The sequence below is a fragment of the Lichenostomus cassidix genome, chromosome 3, assembly GCF_008360975.1.
Source record: "Lichenostomus cassidix isolate B80296 chromosome 3, HeHo_3.0, whole genome shotgun sequence".
NCBI lineage: Eukaryota > Metazoa > Chordata > Aves > Passeriformes > Meliphagidae > Lichenostomus > Lichenostomus cassidix.
In genome coordinates, this window is record NC_139483.1 from 109,510,613 (window position 1) to 109,537,907 (window position 27,295).

Sequence of the window (27,295 nt, forward strand, 5' to 3'; positions counted from 1 at the left end):
GGTGTGTTTGCAGCCCATCTGAAATGATGCTGGTGCATCTGAGATCAATCTCTCACCATCTTGGTATCAGTGTTGGCCTGAAGAAGACAAATGCTCCTGGACCAACAGCAGCTCTACAACAGTTTTGGGTGATTGAAAAGAACCACAGAACCAGGTTCTGCGTCTGGTGCAAAAGGGAGGACAAAAGACCTAATTTCTACCCCTAAAGAGTTGTCATCTACTCCTAAAGTTGTCCTCACAGCCTTCAGAATTTCACCTTTTGAAAGCAGATTTCTTATTCTGTTACCAGGGACTTGTAAATGCTCCTCACTCTGTTTCAAGAGTTGTTTTTAAGGCTTTGAGGAAGGCTAAAAACCAGTTTACAAATCTATACCAAAGAGGCATAAGCCAGACTTACGTTTTGCAGGGATTTTTCCCTCTGACATTTTAAGCAGAGTCATTTGTGTCACCTCTGAGTGTGTTTGAAGGGCAGGAGAAAAATTCCACCAGGGAATTTGGCTTTGGGGGAAGGAGGAGGAGCACAGCATTAAGGGAAGGTGGACAGAGCCACTGTGAGCCTCCAGAAGGAAAGAGAAGTGGGAGGTGTGGTTGCTCTGGACTTCAGCTCCTCTCCAGGAGGCTCCACTCCCTTTTGGGCTTTCCAGGGTAGTTCTGGAGATCTCAAAAGTTGGCATGAGCCAAGTGGCATTTTGTGGTGCAGGCTGCTGGGTTGTGGCCAGGAATTCACAGCCAGATCCCTGGAGAGCTCAACTGCAGTTTACTGAGGGATTTACTGCAAGGAGGAGTTTGGCTAAAGATCTTCCTGCCAATGGAGAAACACCTTTGTGTTTTCACCTCAAATTAATATTTTTCAGTACTATTTCTGGCCTCTTCTCTGCAGCCTAGCGCTGTGTCTGAACAGAATCACAGAATTTCATTTCTTTTTATTCATGTTTCATGAATGTCTTTCCCTCATCTATAATTAGCACTAATGAGGCTAAACTCTGCATTAGCTCTGCAAGACAGAGTGGGAACTGATGCAAACACCATCCAGCCATTCCCATGGCATCATTGCCATGGTGTTTTTCCCTAGTGAGTGTGGAGGCACTGTCACCCCTCCAAACCCCTGCAAATCTGAGCTGTGGAGAGAATGGGGAGCATGGGAGGGTCCAGGACTCTCCAGTCACAACCAGTCCAGTTGAATCCTTCTCCTTAGAGAAGTTTTTACGCCACCGGGAGGAAAAGGGTGAGTTCAAACAAAGACAACACAATGCCATTCATTTGCTTCAAACCTGTCCATGGCTCTCCTCTTCACCAAGCCATGTGCCTTAGTGTTTGTGTGGCAAAACACTCCTTGTGGGAATGTTGAGCAGTGGGAGGCAGAGGGTGGCACATTTGGGAGGGATGCACAATCCCTGCTACAGATTTTTCACTTTGTAGTTCTGTACTTGAGTTCTGGATGCAGGGAGGAAAAGAGGAGCTGGGAAGGCAAGAAGGGTAGCAGAGCTTGGGAGCAGACAGAAACAAGAGTGAAGAATCTTGCAGGATGAGGTCTCCCAGAAATGCTCTGTGTGGACAGGCAAAGCTTGTCTTTCCTTGGAAATGTTGATGCAACGTCATGGGAATCTGGTGAAGCACTCGGACTGCCCAGGGGAGCTGTGGCATCTGCAGTGCTGGAGTTCAAGTTTGTTAAGGCAGAGACAGAGCAGTCAGGGCTGAGTTAGACAAGACTGATCCCTCTGGGGAAAGGGAATGAGTCTGTGAGCTCTTAGCATCTCTTCCAACTCCATTTGCTAGGGTTCCCTGATAGGTGAGAGCCTTATGGGCAAGCAAATAGATGAGTCTTGATTAATGGAATTGTGCTTCTCTTGCAGACAAGCAAGTCTGTGCACATGCTTGGTAAAGAAAACAGCCCCTGCCACCTCCAGTAGGGGCTGAAGCCACAGCTTGTTGCAAAAAGTGAAATCCTGTAGGGTTAGATGTGGGTAATGGTCATGAGCCAGCTGTTAGGGGGAAAGTGGGCACTCACAGTACAGCCAAAAATATGTGACAGTCAGATTTCACCAGTGGCATCCAAACCAACATGAAAATAGGCAAAATAATTAAATTATCTGTCTGAAAAGCAATGGCACAGCAGTGTTAGAAGAGCATCCTTCCCTTGCTGTGCTCTTGAATCATCTCTAAGCCTGGCTTGTTGCTATCCATCAGGGAAGAGCCCAGCCATTTCCTCCAAGATTTGATGACCAATGTGGGTCTCATCTACCTGCTTCCAGAAGGTTCCTTCTTCCAAAATCCCCCTTTGACTTTGGACAGAGCTACTCCAGGCTCAGCCAACAACCTTTTGGAAACACAGTCCCATGATTTCGTAGTGATAAATAGGAAAGGAGTTACTATTAAATACGGACATTCATGAGCTTTCCAGACCATCTAGGAAAATTAGGATAATGCTCTACATGTGTGAGCCGAGGAGGAAGGGAAGGTGTCTCTTTTTTTCTCTGCCCTACATCATATCAAATCCACTAAAGCCGCTAAAGAATCTATAGTGAAGTCTGTTCAGCAAACTGTCCTGGAGCTGGCTCCATTTGGTGGAAGATCACTGAATTTGGGTAATGAGAAGACAGTGGCATTTTCTTCTGTTCAGGAAAAGAAGGGGTGGTGACAGAAGAAGTGTCTCTGCTCCACCATTGTCTGAGTCTTAAATGCCAGATATTGTTAAATAAAACTCAAGAACTGTGTCCATCTCTGTGTTTCTGACTGTTCCATAGAAGGTGATGACAATCAAATAGAGAGACTCATTTAAAATTGGGAAAAAGGCTTCAAGTCCTTGAGTTACTTTGAGATCTGAGTCTTCTCTGTTCATTTCATAAAAGCTCCCCTACACCTTGGATAAGTTCTCTTTACCTCTTTGATGAAACATCTCACAAGGGGAGAGAAGGCAGAGGAGCAGGGGAGGTGGGAGACAACACTGACTTGATGATTACATGGCATCTTCTTCATCTCTCGAGTGGATCAGCCTGGAGTTCATCCCAAAGGGCCAGGTTATGCAGTTATGATGTCCCCGTGGTTCTCAGCCAGCACCAGGCTGTTCCAGGAGTCCTGTTTGGAGCTGGTTTGGGGAGATTGGCTCATGGCTGACTGGTAAGCCTGCGGGGAAAGCTTCAGAGCTGAGATCGCAGGGTGAATGGATGATCCATGTCCAGACATGGCAGAGACTGAGAATGCCTGTGGGAAAAGGAGAATACCATGAGCAGAACATCAGACTTTGGAGGACCATGTGGATCCCTTCAGTGTGGACTGGTGGTGTTGTAAAAATGTGTCTGGATTTGCTGCAGGGCAAATTTGCTGCAGATATTTTGGACAGGTTCTTTGCTCCTCTCACCTTTTCCTTCTAATTTGAGAAACACAAAATCATAGAATGATTTGGGTTTGAAGAGACCTTAAAGTTCAACTTGTTCCATCCCCTGCCATGGTCAGGGACACCTTCCACTATCCCAGGTTGCTCCAAGCCCTGTCCAGCCTGGCCTTGGACACTTCCAGGGATCCAGGGACAGCCACAGCTTCTCTGGGCACCCTGTGCCAGGGCCTCCCCACCCTCACAGGGAAGAATTTCTTCCCAATATCCAATGTAAATCTGCTCTCTGTCAGTTTGAAGCCATTCCCCCTTGTCCTGTCACTCCAGGCCCTTGTAAATTGTCTTTCTCCAGCTTTCCTGCAGACTCTCTCCAGGTACTTCAATATAAATACCTAAGTAAGGTTTTGAGGATGTTCTCCCCACATTTTCCATCCTATTTCCCATCTTTTTTCCCACTTCCAGCTCCTCCCCTCTGTACCTGAGAAACAGGGCTGGGGTGCCCGTAGTGAGATGAGAGCCCAGGTTCTGTTTTGATGGGACGCATTTCCTCGGTGGTCGTGGTGCTGCTGCTGCTGCTGCTGGTGGAGCTGGTGGTCGGGGTAAGACTCTCGCTGCTGGATGGGCCTGGGAGGAATCAGAGGGTAAATCAGGCTCTTTCCAAAGGCCTTTCAGCACAGAGCTGTGCCCACCCACCCAGAAGTGAGTGTGGTAAAAATAGATTAAATAATAGTGGGAAGGATATTCAGGTATTTCGATATCTCCCTTTTTTTTTTTTGAAAATCAGCCTGTTTTGTCTCTAATTTTGTCTCTAATTCAGAGGGCACTGTAGTCAGAAACGCAAATGCATGCAGAAATACGCATAATAAAATTAATTCCTTCATTCAGCACTCACCTGCTGGTGCCTTTGTTTTGTTAAGGTTTTTAGGCTTGCGTTTCCTTGTCTGAATTCCCTCTTTTCTCATGGCTAAAGGCCTTGGAACCTGGGGATCCAAACAGAAAAGCAGATTGGTTTCTGAAAGTCTTTAAGGTCATCCTGAACATGATTCCAGTTCTAGCTTGTGGTTGAGCTGGTTTAATTGAAAGCAGCGACAAAATGGAGCCCAAATTCCCTGATGAAGAGATATTCAAGATGTGCCTCCAAATGGGAACAGGAAGAAAGGTCACACCACAGTACTGAGTGTTTTAATGCCAGAAGGGATCAACAGCTCATCTGATTGACTTCCCTGTTTAACTCGGAGAAGAAACATCTGTCTAGCTTAAACCTGCTTTTTGGAAATGTACCAAACCTGTGTGGGGAGACCTCCCTCAGAAGCTTATCCCACTGAGGTGGTCAGAAAGACACTGGGATTTCTAGGAAGACTCTTTGGGTTAGGGGAACTTCCTCTCATCCACCTTAACTTCCAGCTTTGACCTGTCTCTCCTGAATATTCTTTCATCTACTCTCAAACACTGAACATCACTTGAGAACATCTATAGTCAGGCACAAACTGCTCAAATAAAAAATACAAAATATAGAGCAATTATTTATTGGAGATTTACATCCTGAAGTCCTGCTGTGCCTTGGACGCCAGCAGGACTCTTCCAGATATATATATCAGGCATGACATCAATACATGAAGCCACCATTGGCAGGAAGAGACTATCTTGACACCTGTACAAGAAAAGCCACCTCTCAGTCCCTGACAACTCTACAGCCAAGCCTTATCTGGGATCTGACACCTTGTGTGGTGAAGCTCAGCCCTTCTTTGTGCTTCTGGCTCAGCTTTTTTGCTAAAGTGCCTAAATTTATATAGGAAGAATCTGGGCCTGGTTTTATTAGGTTTTAAGACATATTTGCAAAGGGAACCTAATTAATGTGTGAAAAATGCCCAGCATGCATCCCCCCTTGCAGGTACAAACATGACATAACTTTGAAGGGGACTAAACTCCAAAAGGACAGCAGGAAAAACAGCTCTGGGAGAGCAGAGGTGTGCAAAGAGCCCGACCCCCAGCGCGGTGCCATGGACACCCTCCCAGAGCGAGGATTTACCCCGTGGAGCTTCATGTAGAGGCCGCAGGCGTTGCAGACAGGCTCCCCCTCGGCGTTCCTGCGCCACAGCGTCGTGGTCGTCGTGTGGCAGTTGGCGCAGGAGAGTCCAACGCGGCGCGATGCTGACTGTGGGGAGGACAGAGCAAGGAAACACATCAGCCCTGCCTCACTGCTCTCCCCTGCAGAGCCCCAGATCCCAACCAAGCTCGCTCCTGCACACCTCAGGGTTTCCTCTCCCCTTATTTCTCTGGTTTTTTCCTCTTTTTGCCCTTCCGCAGTTGTCCAACTGCCTCTTTCTGCCCCTCTTGCCTTTCCTCTGACTCCAGGAGGTCTCAGATGTCTTGAAGCATCTCAGATGCTGTCAGAGACATGAAATAGAACCATAAAGGTTGGAAAAGACCTCCAAGGTCACCAAGTCCAACCTGTGACCAATCCCCACCTCGTCAACCAGATGTTTCAGTGAAGATATTTTTCCTGATGCCCATCCTGAACCTTCCCTGGCACAGCTTGAGGTTCTGTCCTCTCATCCTGTCCCTTGTTCCCAGGGCTGACCCCCACCTGACTGTCCCCTCCTGTCAGGGAGTTGTGCAGAGCCAGAAGATTCCCCCTGAGCCTCCTTTTCTCCAGAATCCCACATCACCTGAGCAGAGCCCCAGATCTCCAGCAGGTCTGCTGGCAGCTTAGAGACCTCCTGAATGTGTGCACACCTTCACTAAGGTGTCTGGATCTCAGGCCATCCTGCCTTTTCCAGCTCCAAAGCTCTTCACCTTCCAGGCACCATGGCTATCCCAAGATGTTATCAATGCCATAAATGTTACATATTCCCTGCTGGCTTTGTGCTGTGCTGCTCACAGAGCTTGAGGGGAAGATAAAAAAAGAGACACTTCCAGCAGCATTTTCCTCCTCTTGAAAAAGAGGGATAATTAATAGGAATTCTCACTAATGAATTAGAGCAAGGAAGAGATCTGAAGTTCCCTTCCTGGGTGAACTGGTTTAGCCAGGCTCAGAAGGCCACAGGAGAAAGCAACAGGCTTGAAGCCATACAAAATACAAGTTTGGGGCTGGGAGGCAGAGTGGGAGGTGGAGGAAGAAAAAACCACATCCTCCACCCCTCCCTAACTCTTCCCATCATCCTTCAAAGCTCAGGCCTTCCAAAGCTCAGGCCTTGGAAGCCAGTAAATGAGAGAGGGAAGATCCTGGGAGCTGGGTGAGATCCCACCTGGATCAGTCGGAGTCTGGAAGGGCTTTTCACAAGAGGGCGCTGGGTGCCCGTGGCTGCTGGCCCTGCCGGTGACAATTTGACACTCGCAGGGGACAGCAGGGCTTGGACACAGCCAGGGCTGAGCGATGCAAAGGGCAGGGCAGGGTGGGGATGGAGCCTCGTGGAAAACAAGGAGTGAGGAAACCTGGCTCTCAGGGGTGGCTGCTCTGACCTTGGGTTCATGATTGTAGAATGGTATGGAATCATAGAATGTTGTAGAATCATAGCATTTTAAGGGGTTAGAAGGGTTTTAAAGCTCATCTATGTCCCACACCCCTACCATGGGCAGGGACACCTTCACTAAACCAGGTTGTTCAAGGCCTTTTTCAGCCTGGATTTAAAAACTCTCAGGGTTGAGGCATCCCCAACCTCCCTGGGCAACATATTCCAGTGTCTCACCACCCTCACAGTAGAAACTTCTACCTAATTTCTAACCTAAATTTCCCCTCTTTCAATTTGTACCCATTGCTCCTTTCCTGTCACTCCAGTTCCTGATGAAGAGTCATGGTTTTCTTGTGGGACCCTTCAGATACTGGAAGGTGCTGTGAGGTCTCCACAATACGTTTTCTTCTCCAGGCTGAACAGTTCCAAATTTCTCAGCCTGTCATGACGGACTCATGTCACTGGGGACACAGAGACCTTCCTGAAACCCCTCACCAAAACATGCAGGGAGCAGCAGGTCATCAACACTGAGCTCACAGAGTCATGGAATGGCTTGGATTGGAAGGGACCTTAAAGATCATCCAGTTTCACTCCTGCAAGCTTCACCCCTGCAAGCACACCTTCCACTACCCCAGATGACTCCAAGTCCCATCCAGCCTGGCCTTGGACACTCCCAGGGATCCAGGGCTTCTCTGGGCACCCTGTGCCAGGGTCTCCACACCCTGAATTAGAATTTCTTCCTAATATCCACTCTAAACTTGCTCTCTGACAGTTTGAAGCCATTCCCCCTTGTCCTGTCACTCTTGTAAATAGTGTCTCTCCATCTTTCCTGTAAACTCCCTTCAGGAAAGCTGCAATTAGGTCACCCCAAAGCCTTGTCTTTTCCAGGCTGAACAATCCTGTTCCTGTCCCCCAGGTTCCTCATGCATACCCCACACTGATCCCACAGGCTCTGGGATGGCCTGACCTGCCCCACAATAGGGCTTCAGTTCACCCAACTCTATTTTTGAGAGCAGAGTATCCAAAAAAAGGTATCCAGAAAAGTCCCCATGAAGTGAGGGGGTCACCCAGCAGTGACCAGGGACCCCTGTGGGTAAGAGGAGATGGACTGGTACTGTGCTGGAAATGGAAAGAGTTGCTTTTTTTCCTAATGTGCCTGCAGGGATCCTAAAGCAAAGACCACAAATCCCAATATCACCCTGTGTCCTCCAGCCCTTCCCCTGCCTGGCTGAATGTCTGGAAAACTACTCTGAACACTACAAGGTCTGGGAGTGTCCCAGGCATGAGAAAATCTGTCTTGTTTTGAAAATCTGGACCTCAGCTGGGCAGATGGAGTTGAAACACCCGTGGCATCTCCATCTAGCCAAGGTCTCTTTGCCTCCTCCTCAGCCCAGGTGTGTGATCTGAACTTACCAGCCTCCTCTGGGGTTTGAACAGGGGCCGGTTGATGCCGTTCATCTTGTGGTAGAGCCCACAGGCATTGCAGAGGTAGTGCCCCGTGCCGTCCCTCCTCCACAGCGGGGTGGACATGGCCCCACAGTTGACACATTCTCGCCCCTCGGAGTAATCGTCAAAAAATTCTGCTGCCAGGATGGGAGAGAAGGGAAAAAGACTTGGTTAATTAGGTGGCCGTACCTTTAATTGCTGCTCTGCTTCTCAGTTTAGCCCAGAAACTGGGCTAAACTGATATCTCAAGATGATATCTCAAGATGATATCTCAAGAAATCATAAACATTCAGGTTTTATAGGTTGCAAGAAACTGCTCTTCCTTCCCCAAGGAAGCCTCTCCAGGATTATTGGGAAGAGGAACTCCTTTCCCTTGGATACCAGGAGACAGGAATAGAAACCTTTCCCTTCTGCTCTGACTTCATCCATTTTTCGAGATTGGCCATAACCAGGGCAAGCAGATCAGGGCAGGCAAACAGCCCTGTTTACAATCAAGGCAGATTCCTGGACCACAGATAAACACAAACCCCGCAGAGCACAGCTGCCCAGAGATCAGGCAGCTGCAAGTCAGCTAGGCAGGGGAAGGCATTCCATGTGCCCTGCTCCCCATGGGAATGTTCTTCACCCAGCCCCTCTGCCAGGGGAATGGCTGCAGAGAGCCAAGGGGGAGGATGTTTATGAGCCTTCACCCTGTTCTCTGCTGGGAAACATCTCCTGGGTCACAGCAATCCACATGTACAACATGAAGGTTCCCTGCTCATGGAATGGGGTTGGAAATGGATGGTCTTTAAGGTCCCTTTCAACCCAAACCATTCCATGGTTCTAACCCCAGCTCAGCCTGACAGATAACAGAAATAGTTAGGAATTTATGCATGTCAGAGGCTCAGCTTTTGATGGAAATCTCCATCGTGCTTGATGCCACACTCCAGGGCTCAGTGCATCCACCCACTGCCTTCCTGGTACCTCCTGCACTGGGGCTCAGCGGCAGCTGGGATGTGAGGGGGAGGACAATTGGGCATGGAGTGATAGGAAAAGGGGGAGTGGGTTTAATCTGACAGAGGGTAAGTTTAGATTAGATGTTAAAAAGAAATTTTTCCCTGTGAGGGTGGTGAGGCACTGGCACAGGTTGCCCAGAGAAGCTGTGTCTGCCCCTGGATCCCTGGAAGTGTCCAAGGCCAGGCTGCACAGGGCTTGGATCAACCTGGGATAGTGGAAATTGTCCCTGCCCATGGCAGGGGATGGAATGGGATGAACTTTCAGGTCCTTTCCCACCCAAACCATGATTCTATGAACTGCCCTGGGTCAGTCCAGTACCTCAGACTGTGGCAGGACCAGGAGGCGCAAAGGTCAGCACAACACAGCTTGACTGCATCATCATCCCTTGGAAAGACACAGGTCACTCCCCATTCCATACAAAACCTTCCAGAAGCCAAGAACTTCGCTATATTTTTTCCTCGTCCACCTGCTTTTTACACAAGAATCTCAGCTTCCTGCTGGAAGACAATTGCTCCCCAAGGAGCAAACCAGCAAAATTTGGCTTCTTGCTGAGCTGTGTCTCAATCCCAAGTGGATTCTCTGATGTCTAGCAAGGGTTATGTTCAGACGTGGCCTTATTTTCTCTTTTCCCCTGACTATTTTTGGAAAATCTGCAGGAAACTGGATAACCATGAAGCAGCCAAAAGACAAAAAAATTAATGAAGTGGCGCCAGTGAACAGAGACAGAGAAAAATATGCACGTGAGCCTAATTCTCCCTAGAAAATCAGGCTAAAAGTGGAGGGAGATTACACCATGTGCTGATGAGGAAATGGTAGGAAGCAGTAATTTATTGTGCCCAAGCAGCTCTGGAGCCAGAAAAGCAGGAATTCAGTACCTTCTCAGCAGTTTAGGAAAATCTCATTACCCTGGAGCAATTCTGGTGCTTTCAAAAAGATGGGAATCCCTCCAGGTGATTTTTATCCACATAGGTTCAGTGATACCATAACCCTTACTTTCTCCTGTAAAATGACAATTGAGTCACAGCCAAAATCTAGATCAAATAAACTTCCTTTGAAAAGAGAAGGAATTGGAACAGCTGGTCAGGAAAGAAATTGTTTCCTTGAAAAATCTCAAGAAAAAAAAACATTTCACTAATTTTTTTTTCATCTTAAAAGTTGTTGAGGTTTTCGATTATCACTTTCCAAAGAAAAAGCCAAAGTATTTTCACAGTAATTTTTGTCCTGAGAAAAAAATCCCTTCTTCTTTGAAAATAATTCAGAGTTGTGGACATAATGCAGGGAGAATTCAGCAGAGCAGAGGTAATCAAAAGGCAACAGTTAAACTGGAGTGATTTAAGTTGTGCCTGTGACTAATTACAAAATACAATCTTTCTTGGAGATTTTCCCACCAGGAGAACAAAATATAATCAAAGAAAAAGGAGGAAATTCCTAACAGACCCTTGAAAATGTAGAATTGGACTAGCTCCTGAATAAGAAGGTCCCTCAAAAAATGCCAAGTATGCATATATTTCTGGTTTTAGAAAAATGTAAATCTCCTTTTTTCTGGCAACAAACAAATTTACTGCCAAATGTTGAGTGTTATTTCCCAAGAGAGGGACACCCAGCTCCAATGCCACATTATTTCCACTGTTGGTTTCTCATCAACACCCAAAAGAGGAGTGCAAACCTGTCTTGAGACCTGCTCTCCTTTTCCATCTGCATTTGTCTGATATTCTTCCCTATTTCGCTGGTGCTTTTGGGTTGAGTTTTGGGGTTTTTTTCCATTTTCCATGGGATTTGGATGGGAGCATCTCTCTTGAGGGACTTTCATAGAATCACAGAATGGTTTGGGTTGGAAGAGACCTTCAAGCCCATCTCATCCCACCCCCTGCCATGGGCAGACACCTTAAGCTATCCCAGCTTGCTCCAAGCCTCATGCAAACTTTCACTGGTTGAAATTTCCAAAAGTCCCCTTCTGCTTCCGTAGCAATAATACTTGTGAGACTTTCCCCTCTCAGCTGCAGGCAAAGGTGATCCTTGTGAACCTTCATAAACAGGAATCAGTGGTGCTTGAGACAGGGAAGGGACAGACTTTGTTCCCAGGGGACACCGAGGCTCCACGCCATGGGTGGCTCTCCCTAATCACAGCCCATATCACAGGGGTGTGTCCCCTCCGGGCACCACCCAGTGCTGAGTCAGATGACATCTGCAGAGTGCAACCTCATTAAAAACATTCCTGCAGCCCTGTCAGAGCACGGAGAGCTCCTTGACCTCAGGAGATATCACCTGGAGGAGAAATAGCCTCACCTGCTTCAAAGTGTGCTTTGGGATGGCAAAGGAGGTGTCTTGGGCACTGCTGGATGTTGGCTTAGAGAAGATGATGTGGGCTTGGTGCATTTCGTTTATTGAACAAAGGGTGTTTGAGCCCTAAGGGAGTGGGAAACAAGGGACTGGATTTCTTTCTGGAAAAAATTATATATATAATAGTTATTATAGCTATACAACTTTATATAAATAATTTCACAGCATCACTGAACTCAAGGATGAAGTTGCCAGGAGGGGCTTTCTGAGCTGTCCTTCTGGCCACACATCCCCACTGCTCTCAAAAACCCTGAAGATCTACCAAATAATGCAAAAGTATCACCTGAAGACCTGCAGCCTGTGCGGTTTGATGTGGGTGGGTGTTCCAGACCCAGGAAACCCAAATGTTCCCAGGGCTCAGAGCCCACAGGAGCCAGGATCCACCATCAGGCTGAGCTATATTGGGCAGGGAGGTCATCAGGCTTCAAGTGCACTAATTGTTTAATTTGTCACTATTATTAACAATGGGGATTAAGGAGACTCCCCAGGAAAAAGCAGCGAAGTGTTTTCTTGGCTTCTGGCTTGGGGCTGGAGCTCTAAATCCTGGCATTATGAGTTCTCCTGACACTTATTCCTTGTACTTTTCAGCCGGGGAAGGAAACGTTTATTCAGGCAGCAAATGGCCCGAGCGGCTCCCGGAGGGCTCTGAACAATGAGGGGGGAAGGAAAGGCTCCCCCAGTCACACTCAGGGCAATAATTTCCGTTCTGTGGCACAGGAGCCGCTGCCTGATAATGGAGATTTATGGGTCCATCCGGTGACCTCTGTAATGGCCTTTCTGCTGGAAAGATTTACTCCCTCTCCCGAAGCCAGGTACAGCCAGCACTGGGACAGGGTTAAGGAAAGGATTTGCTGATCAGGCTGAGAAGGACATTGGCGCACGGCTGGGGGAGCCTCGGGTGTGCTGAGTGGCCTCATCTTCCTCTTTGAGTGTTCAGCTTCCCCATGAGCCTTTGCAGAGCCCTTATCTTGTATCTTGGGATCATTCAGTGCTTTTTATGGGCTGGGTCCCTGGTGTTGACTAATCCTGATGGCCTTCTACTTAATTCTTCATAAACCTCTGCCTTTAGTCAATGAAGGAGCTTCTCATGTGAAAGCAGACCATGAAATCTCACTGAATGACCAGTGGAGAGGACAGATTCTGTCCCATCCCTATCCTGGTCATCAGCTTGCCGTGTAAAAAGAGATTTTTTCCCCTCACATCTACAGTTTATGAGCACTGCAAGGTCCCCAGGGCAGGAAATGTCATTTGTGTGTTGCACAACAGCCTCCTAATCTTGGGTGAGGCCTTGAGTGCACTCATGTCAGGAATACTTTCCACAATGGGACATCCAGTCCCCAGGGAGCCAGGAGCAGCTCCTAAGTGGGGCATTGGGTCTGCTAGGGAAAAAAGAATTCTTGGATGTGGCCCTTGGTGACACTTGGCCATTGGGAGGGGACCTTCACATCCCCTGGGATTGGCCTGTGCTGGGATCAACAGGAAAGCAGATCAGAGCCCCCCAGCCTGCCCACACCTCCAGGCACCTTTCCCAGCAGGGCTAGGTCATGACAGCACCTCTGACCAAGGATGTGGCCCTCCCAAAGCCTGAGGAATTTCGCCTTCCCAAGCAGGAGAGCTGGATACCCCCTCGCAGCAAGTCAGGTGGGATCAGAGGGAGCTTGCCCAGGGCTTGAAGTGACTTCTTTGGGTCTTCCCACGATCCCTGCAAACCCCAACTCTGCCAGCCTGGTGGTTCATCCACTCCTAGGTCCGGACCTTTGGGCTTTTCTTTAGCAATCCATTTCTGGAAGTGTTCAAGGCCAGCTTGGACAGGGCTTGGAGCAGCTTGCTCTGGAGGGAGGTGTCCCTGCCCATGGAAATGGTTGAGCTTTAAGATCCCTTCCAACCTAAATCATTCTGGGATTAAATCAGTTCACCTTGGAGAAATCATCTTGAACACATAAACCTGACAGATCAGGATCCAAAAGAATGATAACAAAAAAAGGAATGCTTTTGAATCCTTCAGTTCAGAGCCAGCATCCAGTTTATAAATATCTATTCCCAAGCCAGCCTGTGGAAGGGGACAAAGAGCCTTTCCTAGCCTGGTTTGGGTCAGACCCTCCTGCATGAGAAACAAGATTGTCTCCTACTTCCCTCCAGCCCCCTCCTGCCTTCAGCCCCTCTGGATGGAAAGAGACTTCCATTAATATAGCACTGGAGTTTTGTTTACAGCTGGAAAGATATTTGATATCAACAGTTTCCCCTGCGGAAGTGTCTTCTCAACCCAATGAAGAAACTCAGCAAAGGAGAACCTGTCCTTCAAACACAGCCAGGCCACTTAGAGGCTCTAAACAGAGCCTGAGAGGAGTTTTCCCAGCAGAGAAGCAGTTTCCTAAAACAATTTGTTATGATAAGAGGTGAGAGCCACAATCCTGTGTATACACAAATCCCAAATGGACTCTCAGGGGCATTCACAGCTGAGGCAAAGGACACCCTGGAATCCCACCCAGGACACCCTCACCTTCTGCTTCAAGGGACAGCCACAACAGGGGAAACAGGATTTACCATTCCCAGCTGCTTCGTCCCAAATTCCAAAATAGTTTCCATTAAAAAGTGATAATTTGGAAATCCTTCCAACTCTTTGAGTCTTTTGGGGTCCTTTTAACCAACATTTTGGTTCAGCTATAGGAGGTGAAAGTCACATTTTTTAATTCTTTGGAATGGGTTGAGGTGTTCCCATGAATTGCATGATTCCAGAAGCTAAAGTTTCAAGGGGAAAAGGCCACCAAAAGGTTTCTGGTGGGATCACAGCAGCTAAAAGTTCTGGTTGGTCAGTCCGGGACCATGGCAGAGAAGAACTGAACTGGAAAGAAAGTAGCAGGAAAAAAAAAAAAGGAGAGACAAAAGAGGAAGGGGCAGGGAGTGACTGAAAATTTCAAAAGCCTGAATTCATGGCGGAGCTCTGTAGCCAAAGGAAAGCTGTCAGTGAGCTTTTTCTTTATCCATGAGGACATCACCAGCTTGGCACACAGGCTGGGATCAGAAAGCAAGGGTGGAGCTAAAGGATCCAAGGGTGTTTCTGTAAAAGCAGGTTCTGCTTACTGGCTTTTCCCCCTCTGGTCCCTCTTTTCTTCCTGTTTCCTCTCTGACAGAATTTGGGGGAAATTCACCCAGGATCCTACTGTTTTAGAGACAAATGGGATCTAAACACAGGGAGAGCAGGACATCACTGCTCTGGGTGCTGTGGGAATGTGGCTCCCTGCTCTCCCCTGGTTTGGATTAACAGAAGGCATCACCCATGTGATTGAGGATCTGCAGGAAGTGGGGAGCCAGGTGAATTCCCCACACATAGCCAGAAACACGGTTTTGAGCAAAAAGCATCATTGTGCAGCCTCACAGAAATGTCTTGATGCCGTCCCAGAAAGTTTTGGGGTTTATCTGACACATCTATGGCTGAGAAGATGGCTGTGTACCCAGCTGGCTGCCTGGACCAAACCCTCTGAAAACATAAAGACTCTTCTTATTGCTGAGGAAACATTCACCCCACAGTCTGGCTTTCCAGAAGGCAAAGAAATCTGTTTTTCTCCGACTTCATGGAACACCACGGCGAGACTGTTCCTGTGCAACCCTTCCCAGGCCAAATGTTTCCCATCAAGGCAAAGGGAACATTTTGTCCCTCCCCAGCAGCACTCCCTGCTCTGCCTGCAGCAAGCCAAGGTCTGTGGCACACACCACTGCCAGCAGCCAGGAATACTCCTTTCCTTCATGGATATGTTTTCTGCACGTTGAAGGACGGTGGAGGTGGAAGCAGCCAAAGGACCAGCTGAGCTCGTGTGCAGAGAAGGCCATGAAGGGAAGGTTGGGCAAATTCTGAGCCTGGCTTTGAGTTCAGGCTTGGCTCTGCAATAGGATTCCTTGAGGAGGGCTTTTCATCTCGTGGTGGCACTGTCCTTTCCCCGTGACAAAGAGTGACACTGGAGGGGGACAAGAGGACAACTTTGAACGGCCACAGTCACAGATATGGAGGCAAGAGATGGATGGGAGAAGAGTGGGTGAAAAAGGGCTGGATTCCTCTAAATCAGATCTAAACAAACTGTTTTGGGAAGAGGTAGGAGATGCTCCTGAGGGACTGGCCAGCCTTGGAGAAGCACTGACAGCTCTCCAGCACACCAAAACCACCAGACCCCAAATCATCCAGCCCTGTGGTTATCCCAGAGCTGAGCAGAAGGACAGTCCCCACAGCCACACAGAAGGACCATGTCCCACATCCCAAAGGAGCACAGGAGACAGGAATGCAGACATCCCTGAGGGTTTTTGGTGGGAGCATGACCACCTCTTTGAGAGTGACCTGGTGTCCAACAGCAGCTTCTGCTGACTGTCAAGCTGTGCCTGAGTGAACTCCCACCCACCAAGGTGACCTCCCCTTCCTTACTCCTCCTTGCAGTTCTTACACTTGTAAATATCTGAGGCTCCTCTGATAAACAGGAGATTCCTCCGCTTATCGACTGTCCAAATATTTTTTAACAAATCTCAGATTAGCAGGGAGAGCCCAGGGAATAGGCAAGATGGGGTCGGCCACAGCCTGGGGTTTGCTTGGCAGGAGGCACCTGGAAATGGTCTTTCTGTGTTTTGACAAAGGAAAAGAAGCCACAGCCTTGCCTTCCTTGAAATATGGCCCATCTCCAAGTGGATGTGCCTGTCAGGAGACTTCTCTTTAATGGCCTCAGGGAAGGGACAGTGGGGAAAAAATGTATGGGATTAGGAAAGCTTGGGATTTACAATGCCATGATCCCACCTGGGTGGGCAGCTGTTTCTGAGTTGGGCATGGATAATGAATCATGTGCAGCCATTCCTGGTGTCCACAGGGGACCACAAGCAGGTGTGCTCTGGAGTGCTGCCAAGCTGCTGCTGCGTGGCTGAGCCATGGGAATTGGCCTTATGGCTGTGGGGTAACTGGTGAACCAGGGTCAGTTACTGTGAAACTGGTGAAACCCAACCCTAAGCCCAGCCAGCAGAGTCTGGCCGTGTTCAGATGTTCTGAAACCCCAATCTAGGGTGTTTGCACCCAAACTTCCCAGGAGCTGCACCCGAAGATGCTGGGCTCAGGCTGAGGTGGTTTGTGCTTGGACCATGCCAGGGGCTGGCAATTATCACAGAATCACAGAATATTCTCAGTTGGAAGAGATCCACAGGGATCATTGAGTCCAACTCCTGCCTGTCCTGGACAGAACAACCCAAAGATGATTCTTCACCAATGACTGAAGATCATGATCTGTTGGGTTTTCATTAGGAGATGGGGGAATGTCCATCCTTGGGCATCCCCAAGCCTCATCCACATGCCCTCAGCCACTGCTGAGGTGGTTGTCCTGCTAGGGATCTTCCAACATGCATTTCTACAATCCTACAACTCCAGAAACTCAAAGATTGGGGTGTTTTTCTCCCCAGACTGGCGCAGATCAGAAGGACAGACATTTATCCAAAGCAAACAGGCAAAATCTTTCTTTCTGGAATACAATCAGTTGTATTATTGTTATTATATTTGTGTGTGTTATACATATATTTATAAACATATATATTTGTATATATATGCATAGCATGTCACAGAATCACTGAATGGTTTGGGTTGGAAAGGATCTTCAAGATCATTTAGTTCCAACCCCTCTTCCATAGGCAGGGATGACTGGGATGTCCTTAAGAATGCCATGGTAGCAACCTAGGGATCATTTCCAATCTTTCTGGTTTTGCTGTTAAAATTATTATTAATTACTCTATGACTATATAGAACTTAGCTATATAGAATGGTGTGAGAATATATATTAATATATATCTGCACAAATATAACACACACATATATATTTTTAAAAATTCACTTTATACGTAAAAAATATGTGATGTATTTTTTAAAAACTCACTTTATAAGTATAAAACATGTCTATACCCTGCGTGGGAATATATGGAATATTTAGGATGGCTCCACATATCCAATCCCTCCCTCCACATATCCAATCCCTCACTGACCAATATGGACATATCCAAACCTCTGTCCCTGTTTTCTTCCAATTTCACTGATTTGGACAAAAAAGCTCTGCCTTCAATTCAGAGTTGTTCCACTGATAAATCCCACTTGGAGGAGCTACACCAGCACAAGCCCAGCCAGATCCTGGCCTCCCCGTGGGACTCCAGCCAGGGACAAACAAAAAGGTGTTTACTACGGCTCATCACATTAGAGGGGACAGTGAGTTTGTCTAACCCCTAGCCCTTCTCTTTTCCTCTTTTATTAGTTATTCTGGACGTTAAGTCAACTCAGCCCCCGAGTAGGGAGGGAGGAGGGAATGATAAAGCATCTGCAAAGGTCACTTCGCAGCCCAGGCCAATAAAACGGCAGGTACCGAACTTATCAGGGCCACATATAACTTGCAGTTTTTCTAACTCAATTGATTGGACTTTTTATCTAAAATAACAGGCATTATAAGATAGGCGAAAGTCGAGATAAGGAGGAAAATTGAGTAGGGCTGGAATCAAGATCAGCCTGGGGACAGGTTCAAACTCCCACACCTGCCCCAGAGGAATCAATGAAAGTTTCTTGGCGCCATCCGCTCGTTTTGAAACGCTGCTGAAGTTGGGTGAACTTTGAGACCGTGGCGTTTATTCTGTGATTATAATTAACCTGCTCACCCGTTGTTATTGATTTGTGTGGAGGGAGGGGGCAGAGCCTGGCTGGGATGTGGGTTTGGGAAGAGAGCAGGCAAGAGTAAGACCTTTCCGTGGCTTGAGGTGAAGGGAAGGAGGTGCGAGGGGATTTCACCTTCCTGCTTGTGGTCCTACTTGTTTTGGGAAGTGGAAAGACCCTCAGTACCAGATTTTCACATCCAGAGGATCAGGATAAATTACAACATCACTGATCTGTCCCAGGGAAGTAATGAAGGGCTGAACATGGGAAAAGTCCTGCCCAGGATCCAGAGCATCATCGCAGCCCAGGGGAGTGTGAGGAAGAGACTTTCCCACTCCAAATCATCTGCCCCTCTCATGCTCCACACCACCCAGGCATGTCCCAGCTCAGAGTCCTTCCCAGCAGCCATTCCCCCGGGCAGACAGCCCCTGGGGCAGCACTCCCCTCCCAAAATAATCTCAGACATCTGGGACCAAACGTCATTCAGAGGAGTCCTGATGTCTGGGGCTCAGGGCCTCGCTGATTTTTTTCACAGCTCCAGGACTGCGAGTCCTGAATGTTGAATAATTGTGAGTCACTGGCTGGCAAATCCAAGAGTCTGGCTTGGAAACTCATAGGAGTTTAAATAATTAATATTACGTTGGCTTTTTTTTTTTTTTTTTTTTTTTTTTGCCTCGTCTAGAATTTCAGCATGAAGGAATCAGGGTTTTCCAGCCTCTCCCTTGTCCAGGAAAGCTGTTCTTTCCCTTTCTGAAAGAGCAGAGCCTGATGTACGATAACAGGACTCCAGAAGCTGGAGCTTGAAGGAAAACTGAGGTGCACCAAAGCATGAGGGCTGGCGACAGGCTGGGGTGGGCAGCTGAGAATCCAGCAAGAGGGAGATGTCTCCTGAACTGTCTGGAGATTTCTGCAGAGCCAAAGGAGGCCCTCGAGGTCAGAGGACAACCTGGAATTTGTTTAAATATTACAGACACAGAGAGCTCCATGTGGAAAAACCAGAACGAATTGGCAAAATGCTACTCCAAGGGACTGGTGTGGTCTCCTTCTCCCCTGCTGCTTCATCTCTGCCCCCAGATTTGGGTTTTAACCTTTTAGAATGATGACAAAAGTAACCCAGCCCCGTCCCAGCTCCCTGTAAATCCACCACTCTGGAAGCATCGCCCAGCGGAAAAGGGCTGAGCTCTGGGAAGAACAGCAGGAGCAGGGAGCAGCATCCCACCACAGGACCTCTCCTGAACTGCTCCCCCGGCAGACACCAACTTAATTCCCAGGGATTAGGAGGAAGCATTTCCAGGCAGCAGTTTTGTTATCCCAGATTCAGAAGCAATCCAGTACCAGTCCCTGGTGGAGACGGGAGATCAGCCCTGCGGGATCCCTCATCCGGCTGCCCTCACCCCACCTCTGCTGGAAAAATTATTATTTTTTGGCTTTCCAGGAGTATTTTTTTTCCTCTTTCACAAACAAGATGAATTTCTGAATCTCTCCCAAGGCTGGTGTGAGCAGTTTGAGCCCAGCTGGCTCCGATAAGGGTCTCACAAGCTTTAGAGGTGACTAAAAATAATTTAAAGAACACCACGAATTCCTTCATGCTGCAACACAGAAACCAAGTAGCCCCTTTTCTAGAAAAAAGAGGAAGGTCCCACTGGATTTTGGGGCTTCACCTCCCTGGGAAAACATGTAAATTCCCATGTAATTTGCAGTGGGCTGAGTTTCTTCCCTATGGAATCTACTTGCATGAGCCTGATCCTGCACCAGCTCCCAGTGAACCTCCCTGTGCTTTAAAACAGGGATGGCTTCAGCTCTGAGCAAAGAATGTGGGTATTTTTGAGGTTGGTTTTCTTTTGTTACAGTCCATAGGAAATCTGTTTTTTAGAGGATGGCTGATCCTGTAACCTGGACAGGTCTGGCCTTAGAAAGAGAAAGCAAAAAGGCATTGGAAAGACCCAACTTTGCTCCCCCCAGGCAAAGACTTCATGCTACATTTAAGTATCCACCTCATTAAGCAAAAAGACCCCTCTGTGCCAGCAAATAATTGAGAAAAAAATTAATCACTGGGCACTTCTTGGAAAACAAAAAATTATTTTCTCTTCCAGTTGACGCTGCCCCAAATTTGGCTTTAAAATCCAGGTCTTGCCAAAACCCAAAAGCTGAAACATTTCAGCGCTGATGTCGGGGTCAGATCTGCATCCAACTTGGAAAATCTCTGCCCAGCTCTTCTTTTGGAGCAGGCCCAGCACCCGCCAGTTCTTTTTTTGGGGGATGAGAAAATCCAGCCCGAGCTTATCATATTGAAAAAGAAATCGCCGCCGAGCGCCGCGAGCGTTTATAAGAGCGAGGGGAATGCTGCAAACTCAACAAAACCCGCAGCAAAGAGCACCTGGAAAAAAGGGGGAAAAACAGGAAAAAAAAACCCCAACATTTTTGGAATAGATTTGAAAACACGGGTATTTTCAAAAGAGCCTTTAATGCCACTCGTGCCAACGGTGATGGAATTATTTTCAAGGACTGTCACGCACATGCAAGCGGCCGCGTTTGGAAAGACCTCAGTGCTCAAACCTGGCAGATAATTGGGTTTAATTTGTCATTACAGATGTATTTACAGCTCAAGCCCGGTCACTGTGACCGACTGTGTGGGGAAGGCTTGGAAAGGGAGGAGAGGTTTTCATATTTTGCCGTAACGTGGGACGTGACTGCAGACAGCTGCGAGGGTTTTGTCCCGCAAAAGGGACACACAGTTCTTCTTAAAATTGAAAAAAAACCCTCAATCCAGCCTCCTAATGAAATTTGCTTCTATAATTTGGGTTAATTTGGGAGGTCAGAGCGAATTCTCACCTGTTTCCCTGGTTATTTAAGCAGCGTTTCACACTCGCACACCAAAGGCGAATTTACACCTTCCTGCCAGACGGCAGCGCGGATTCCGACCCGCCGACAAGGTGAATATTTGGCATTTCCAGATATTCCCATCTCCCCTTTTGCAATCCTGCAGGCAGAATTACGCACATTCCCCACTCCAAAGCAACTCAGACTTGAAACAGCTCAATCTGGCCATTACAACCAAGCAGTTTTGGCAGTGTAATCACCTTTTTCGGGATCCCACGTCCCCGAAACGCAGAGCTGGCGCAGCAAAAATCTGCATTTCTGCCTTTCCCTCCCAGCATGAGCACAACTTTCTTTTCTAAGCCTACAGACTGAGCTCTTGAGGTAAATTCCCACCTGGTTTTACAGGCAGCAATGAGCCCCAAATGGGAAATAGACACTTGGTTAAGTTCTTTATAACTGAGTTGCAAAAGCCTTGAAGGACCCAAGATTTTCAGCTTTCTCTACCTCTTGAGCCCCTGGGAGCGTCACCAAGCAGGGGAAGATCCCCAAATATCCCATTTCTGTACCTCCTTTTCAATAAAGAAATTGCAGGGAGGGAAGGGCATGCTGGGCTGGTGTGTGAATTTGGGAATAAAACCTCCCAAAGTTGTTATATTATATTCGCATTCCTTTTTTTCCTAGACTTGCAAAGCTCCGCAGAGCTCAAGAAGCAAAAGTTTCAGCCCAGAGCCTTGTCCACATGAGAAACAAAACCTCTGAAGGTTTTGGGACAACACTATCAACTTTTTAAAATTGAATTTTCCTTAAAATTCCATTTTTCCACCTCTATTTTAACAGCCCCTGTGAAAATCCTCCCCCAGAAACAACAGGCTGCTGACCTTCAGGAACATTAAATGCCACTTTTTCACCCAGTTTGGGATTTTATTTGCTCTTTGGTGCTTTGTTGGTGTTTTTTTCCCTGCGTCCTTAAATTTCCAGAGCGAGATGGTTTGCCCATTTCAAATACCCCTCTGCATTTGGGAGAACCAGTTTTGGGGAGCCTTTTTCTGCTGGCCAAGCCAAGGCTTTCGTATCATCAGAAGAGCGCAGGGGCATCAGGATTGGGCCTGGTTTCCTTTAGAATACACTGCCTGATAAACATTCATCTGTTTCCAAGAATTTTGCTTCTTTCCTCTAAAATTGGTGGCAAAAAAAATATGGAGAGAGCAAAATCTAGGCTGTCTCTTAAAAACAAAACATTGCTGTTATTGTTACAGGGATAAAGAAATGCACATAGATGGGTGAAAAATAATTAATCCTGGTTTAATAAAGTCTTAGATTAAACACCACCATCCACTGCCTTAAGTTTTACTGCTCTACAAAAACTTGTGAACATTTATGATGTATTAAATATTACCCCATGGCTGTTCTACACAACATAAAGTCTTGTATTTGGTAGTACGGTGCAATTTTTAATTAAGAAATTGAATTATTAATAAGGGTGACAGAGGGCCCGTTACAGTATTATTTTTATTACTATCGTCGCTTAATTTGCAATTTAAATTTTTCTGCTTGGGAGCTGGGGAGAGGGGAATAAACACTTGTGTGTGCAAGCTTGATCTTGCTCAGAGATTAGAAACCCCGATTCTGCGGGTTTCATCCCAAATCCCAGACTGACGGGTGACAATTAAATTAGGAGGGGCAGCAGAAGGTGGATTGAAACCCGAGGGGGGCAACAAAGCCCTGGGCCAACCTTCGCCGCCGGCGGGGCCGAGGTGAGAAATGCGGCTGCTTGCGAAACGGGGGATGGAGAGTCCTGCGGAAAATGCAGACACGTCCTACAGTCCTGCGGAAAATGCAGACACGTCCTGCAGTCCCTTCCCGCTGTCCTACAGTCCCTTCCCGCTGTCCTATAGCCCTTTCCCGCTGTCCCACAGTCCTTTCCCGTTGTCCCACAGCCTTTCCCGCCATCCTACGCTCACATCTCTCTGTCCTACAGCCCTATCCCCCCATCCTACTACCCCATCTCTCCATGCTACAACCCCATCCCTCCGTCCTGCAGCCCCGTCCCTCCATCCTACAGCCCCATCCCTCCAGGATCGGGGACAGGAGAGGTGCCGGGCTCCCCTCATTGCCTGCCACCCCACAGGGACCAGCCGCCTCGTCCTTCGGTGCGCGGGGAAGGTCAGGGGCTGCTTGTAGGGCGGAGGGTTGTGACAAATGCCAATGAATCACTGGAAATGTCAGCCCCGGGATGCGGCAGGGCAGATCTCTTAGCATCCCTATGGGAAAGCTTAAGATCTGATTCCCAATCTCTCCCCCACCAGCAGCAGAAGAGACATTTTCCAACCCAGCGTCTGCTCCAGGCTTTGATCTTCCCAGATGCTGTTGCTGTGTTCCAGCAGCGCCTGTTTGAGGAACCCTACCTTCGATATGGCAAAAAAAAACCCCAAAAAACCGTCAAAAACCCCAAAAGCACCCACCAGGATTTATTCCCTGATTTATTCCCAACTACAGCAAGCTCCGCGATACCACAGCAAAAGCAAAATCCCAGCTGTGAGCAAAATAAAAGGGAACGGGGGTGACAATCTGGGATGTGACTCGCCATCTCCAGCCTGGAAAGATCCAGGAGGCGGCGAGGGGCTCTGGGCTGGATGCTCCCCTCTGCCTAGGGAAGGGGGAAGAGCCAAACTGCCCGTCCAGGCTAATTTTGGGAGCGATTTCGAGAGATTTTTGGTGCTGGCGGGGAAGTCTTTTGAGAGGGGATTCTGCAACTGGTCCTTTTCATGCCTCATTAAGTCGGGAATTCACAGTAACTCCATCCCAGGCAATGCCTGGGGCAAGTTCACTGCCTCGACCACAGGGTCTGATCCTGCTCGTCAAGGTAATGAAATCAGTCACCAAACTTACCCTGAAAAGCCCAAATTTGGCATTTTGAACTCACACCAGGGAGTTTTTCAAATGGACCCGTGTGTTCTACCCACCCATCCTTCCCAGTGCTTTATACCACTGTTTAACTTAAGCCAAAATTCCTCAATTTAGGAAAAAGCAAGAAGATCTGTATTTCTTTTAGTGTTATTTTCTTCGAATACATTTTCACTAATCTTCCCTGTGTGTTGCTTTATTTTTACAGAGATATATTTATATAAAACAGGAGGGAAAAGTCATGCCAAATTGCATAGACTGCGAATCCATGTCTGCATATCCAGCTATACCTGCCTAGAATTGACCTTTCTTATTAAAAAATGCTAATAATTAAAATTCGGATGACCGCAGGGGTGCTCTACATTTAGCACTACCCAAGGGTGGTGGTTTTCCGGGAAGAAAAAATTAGAGCGCTGCAAATACCACTTGATTTAAAAAAGATTGCGTTCCCACCTTGAGATTCTGTGCTGTGCAGAGAATAAAATTATTATTAGCCCTAAGAAAAGGCTAAGAAAGAGCCAACTCCACCGTGCCAGGGATTTCTCAGGTGCTGGCCAGGCTCGGATGTGGGATTAAAGGGGATCTGTGATGGGAGCAATCCACAACGGTGTCCCCCCACTACATCTTTCAGTGCCTTCAGTTTTTCGGGGTTTTTTTACCATTAAAATCATTGAAATTAAACCCTTTTCCCAGCTCGGAACCCCCCAGCCAGAATTTACATGCTTCACACAACCCTCTCCATGCCCAAAGCATCTCTCGGCTTCAAGGACCCGCAGCGGGGAGGAGAGGGAATGGGGCAGGCTGGACCTTAAACTCCTTCCCGGAGGAGCTGCCTGCCAAAAATCCATTTCAATCCCGGTTTTAAAACTCTCAGGTAGTTTGTTGGGTTTTGGTAGTTTTTTTGTTTGTTTGTTTAATTTTTTTTCACCAAAAGCCAAGCACTTTTGGTTTAAAATCCAAGCGCTTTCCCATATCCAAGGCAGAGGCGTAATTAGCGCCGTGCTAATGAATCGCGCGGATTCTGCCGCGCTGCCGAGGATCCGCACCCGAGTCAGGACCCGAATCCTTCCTGCTTCACTAAAAACCATTTTCTGGGCTTGCTCAACTCATCCCTTCTTCCCAGTGCTATTTTAAAACTCATTTTTTGCCATCAAAATGCGGAGCTGCAGCACAAACCGCCAGGCTCGAAACCTCCCAAATCCCCACGCTCTTTAAAACCTTATGGGTGTTTTTGTAACTGAAATTCTTCATTTGCATTATTTTGGGTTTAGGTTATTTTTGTTATTAAGAGGCTTTTTGAAACCACTGCAAAAAGGTGGTTTTGGTTTTTTGGTTTTTTGTTTTTTTCCTAAGGAAGAGATTGCACCATGGTAAAACACAAATATTAATATGTGCTTATTGATATTCAATTAATGTTTGGTTGTTTAATTCATTCTGATTTTTTTTCTCTACTTTCCACCTTTTCATGGCTTCCCCAAAAAACACTGCCTGATTGGCTAAAATTTTATCCTTAATCTATTCCTCATTTTAAGAAATTTCTCAGCACCCAAAGAAAACCGCAAGACGTTGGCAAGGCCAAGACTTCACCGACGCCCAACTTTCCTTCTTTTAACATCTTAAAATAACGCTAAAGACAACGCAAATCCTGCTGGACACGATGGAAAAATCGCCCTCCAAAATTCAGGTCAGAGAACACAATCATAAAACAGATCTGCAGACAAATTTGAGGTGTTTTCTTTGTTAATCCCGACCCCAAAGCCGACAGAAATACCTTCATGGAGAGGAGGAGGGAAGGAAAAAAGGGTTTATGCAACTGTGATGCGAAGATGTGTCCACATTTCTCTCCTCTTTTATCCCTCTTCCACCCCACTCAATATAAAAACAAGATTTAAAGCCATTAGGACCAATTTTTGGTTGTAGGAACCAGAGGAATTTAATGAAATGAAAGGCTCTGAGACTAGACTTGGCACAAGAGATCAGGGCTGAGGTTTCTGGGGTAAGGAGACACTGAAATACCAGGGTTGTGTTATTCAGACGTGCTTGAGTTCCCAAAAAAGCGACATAATAAATATGAATGCATTTCTTTTTCTCCTTCTCCATCATCTCTCCCACCTCGGCTCTCAGTTTCTCTTTGCTCTCCATTTTCGTAGCCTGCCTGACCTTTCCAAAAAATCGTAAAAAAGGACCTGAACGTAAAACAGCCCAAAGGGAAGATCTGGGATTCACGGCCCAAACTTTGATTTCTTAATGCTCCCAGTTTTACACCTAAAGCCAGCTCAGGAAGGGGTGTCCATGGAACATCATGGTCCTGCACCCCACAATCATCCCATCACAGCCCCTAAATCCCCTCGGAGCTATTTGAGGAGCCAGCAGGCCCTCACTCCAGAGGAAAATTCCTTTCCGCTCCAGGCCTACCCTAAATTTCATTTACTTTTTTTGGAAACTGCGGCCTTGGAGGGTATTTCGGAACGGCGATTTTGCAGAAGAAGCAAGAATGAGAACCCCAATGTTTTCCAGCTAGAGAGGCCACTCCGACAGCGACAACCCCGACACCCCAAATTCCTCCCTCCCGCACACAGAGGGCTGCGTGCCCCAAAATTTGGGGGATAACGGGGTGAACCCATCCCTCCCGCGTCCCAGCCCCGCGCTCACCGATGTTGGCGTGGCGAGCGGCCGCGGGCGTCCCTCGGCTCTGCAGGTTGTGCAGCATGGGGCTGTCGAAGGGCGAGGAAGTCCAGCTCGTGGCCATCTCGGGGCTCATGTAGGCCGGGTAGGGGCTGGAATAGGAGCTGCCGAAGCCCCTGCCGTACTGCTCCCTCCCGTTGGCAGAAAGGTTCAAGGAGCTGCTGTAAGCCGCCGCCGCTTCCCGGGAAGAGGTGGCCGGGATGGGGGTGCTGGTGGAGAAGGAGAACCGAGGTGACACGGGAGGGTGAGAAGATCCGGGGTTGTAAGCGGCGCTTTCGGCTCCGGGCTGAGTCCAGATGGAGTGGCTGGAGACGGGGCTGCCTTGCTGGGAAGAGGCGCTGCTCTGCAGGTAGGGCAGGCTGGGGAGCATGGAGGTGACCCTCGTGGTTGGCACATAGACCGGGGACGCTGCGGCCGCGCTGTGCATGAAGCCACCTGTCCCCTCGTACGCCGGAGGGCCCGGGTTGGCTGCCATGGCTAAGCTCTGGTACATCTCGTGCGGAGCCTCCCCAAAGCCCGGCCGGCTCCCCGGCCGCGATCCGGAGCGATGGGGAGCTCGTGGAAAACCCTCGGCTCCACTTTTTTTTTCCCCCGGAGCGGTCTCGCGTGCGCTCAGCCTTCCAGCCAAAACCAAAACACCACCGGCGATGCGGCTTTCCTCCAACCCACCCC

At 47.9% G+C, this 27,295-nt stretch overlaps 1 protein-coding gene across 2 annotated transcripts; it reads right to left on the reverse strand.

Moving 5' to 3' along the window:
• Window positions 1–216: 216 nt before the first annotated feature.
• GATA4 (GATA binding protein 4) lies at window positions 217–27,283 on the reverse strand. Of its 2 annotated transcripts, none has more exons than XM_085057137.1 (6): window positions 26,591–27,283; window positions 8,197–8,363; window positions 5,361–5,486; window positions 4,224–4,311; window positions 3,810–3,955; window positions 217–3,201 (listed from the first exon to the last, which is right to left on the reverse strand). In XM_085057137.1, exons 1-6 carry the CDS (start codon window positions 27,114–27,116, stop codon window positions 3,019–3,021), a joined length of 1,236 nt encoding a protein of 411 aa, XP_084913263.1. In that variant the 5' UTR covers window positions 27,117–27,283; the 3' UTR covers window positions 217–3,018. The 2 variants fall into 2 exon arrangements, with proteins under 2 accessions (XP_084913263.1, XP_084913262.1); XM_085057136.1 differs by having other exon boundaries at window positions 8,197–8,366.
• Window positions 27,284–27,295: the final 12 nt, after the last annotated feature.

Bases quoted from the DNA above. Each gene is read 5' to 3' on its own strand.
- GATA4 (XM_085057136.1), bottom strand. From the start codon at position 27,116: ATGTACCAGAGCTTAGCCATGGCAGCCAACCCGGGCCCTCCGGCGTAC. The intron at 8,367-26,590 runs GTGAGCGCGGGG...CCATCCTGGCAG, and splicing joins CGCTCGCCACGCCAACATCG to CAGAATTTTTTGACGATTAC. The intron at 3,956-4,223 runs GTGAGTGCTGAA...GATTCCTCCCAG, and splicing joins CAAAACAAAGGCACCAGCAG to GCCCATCCAGCAGCGAGAGT.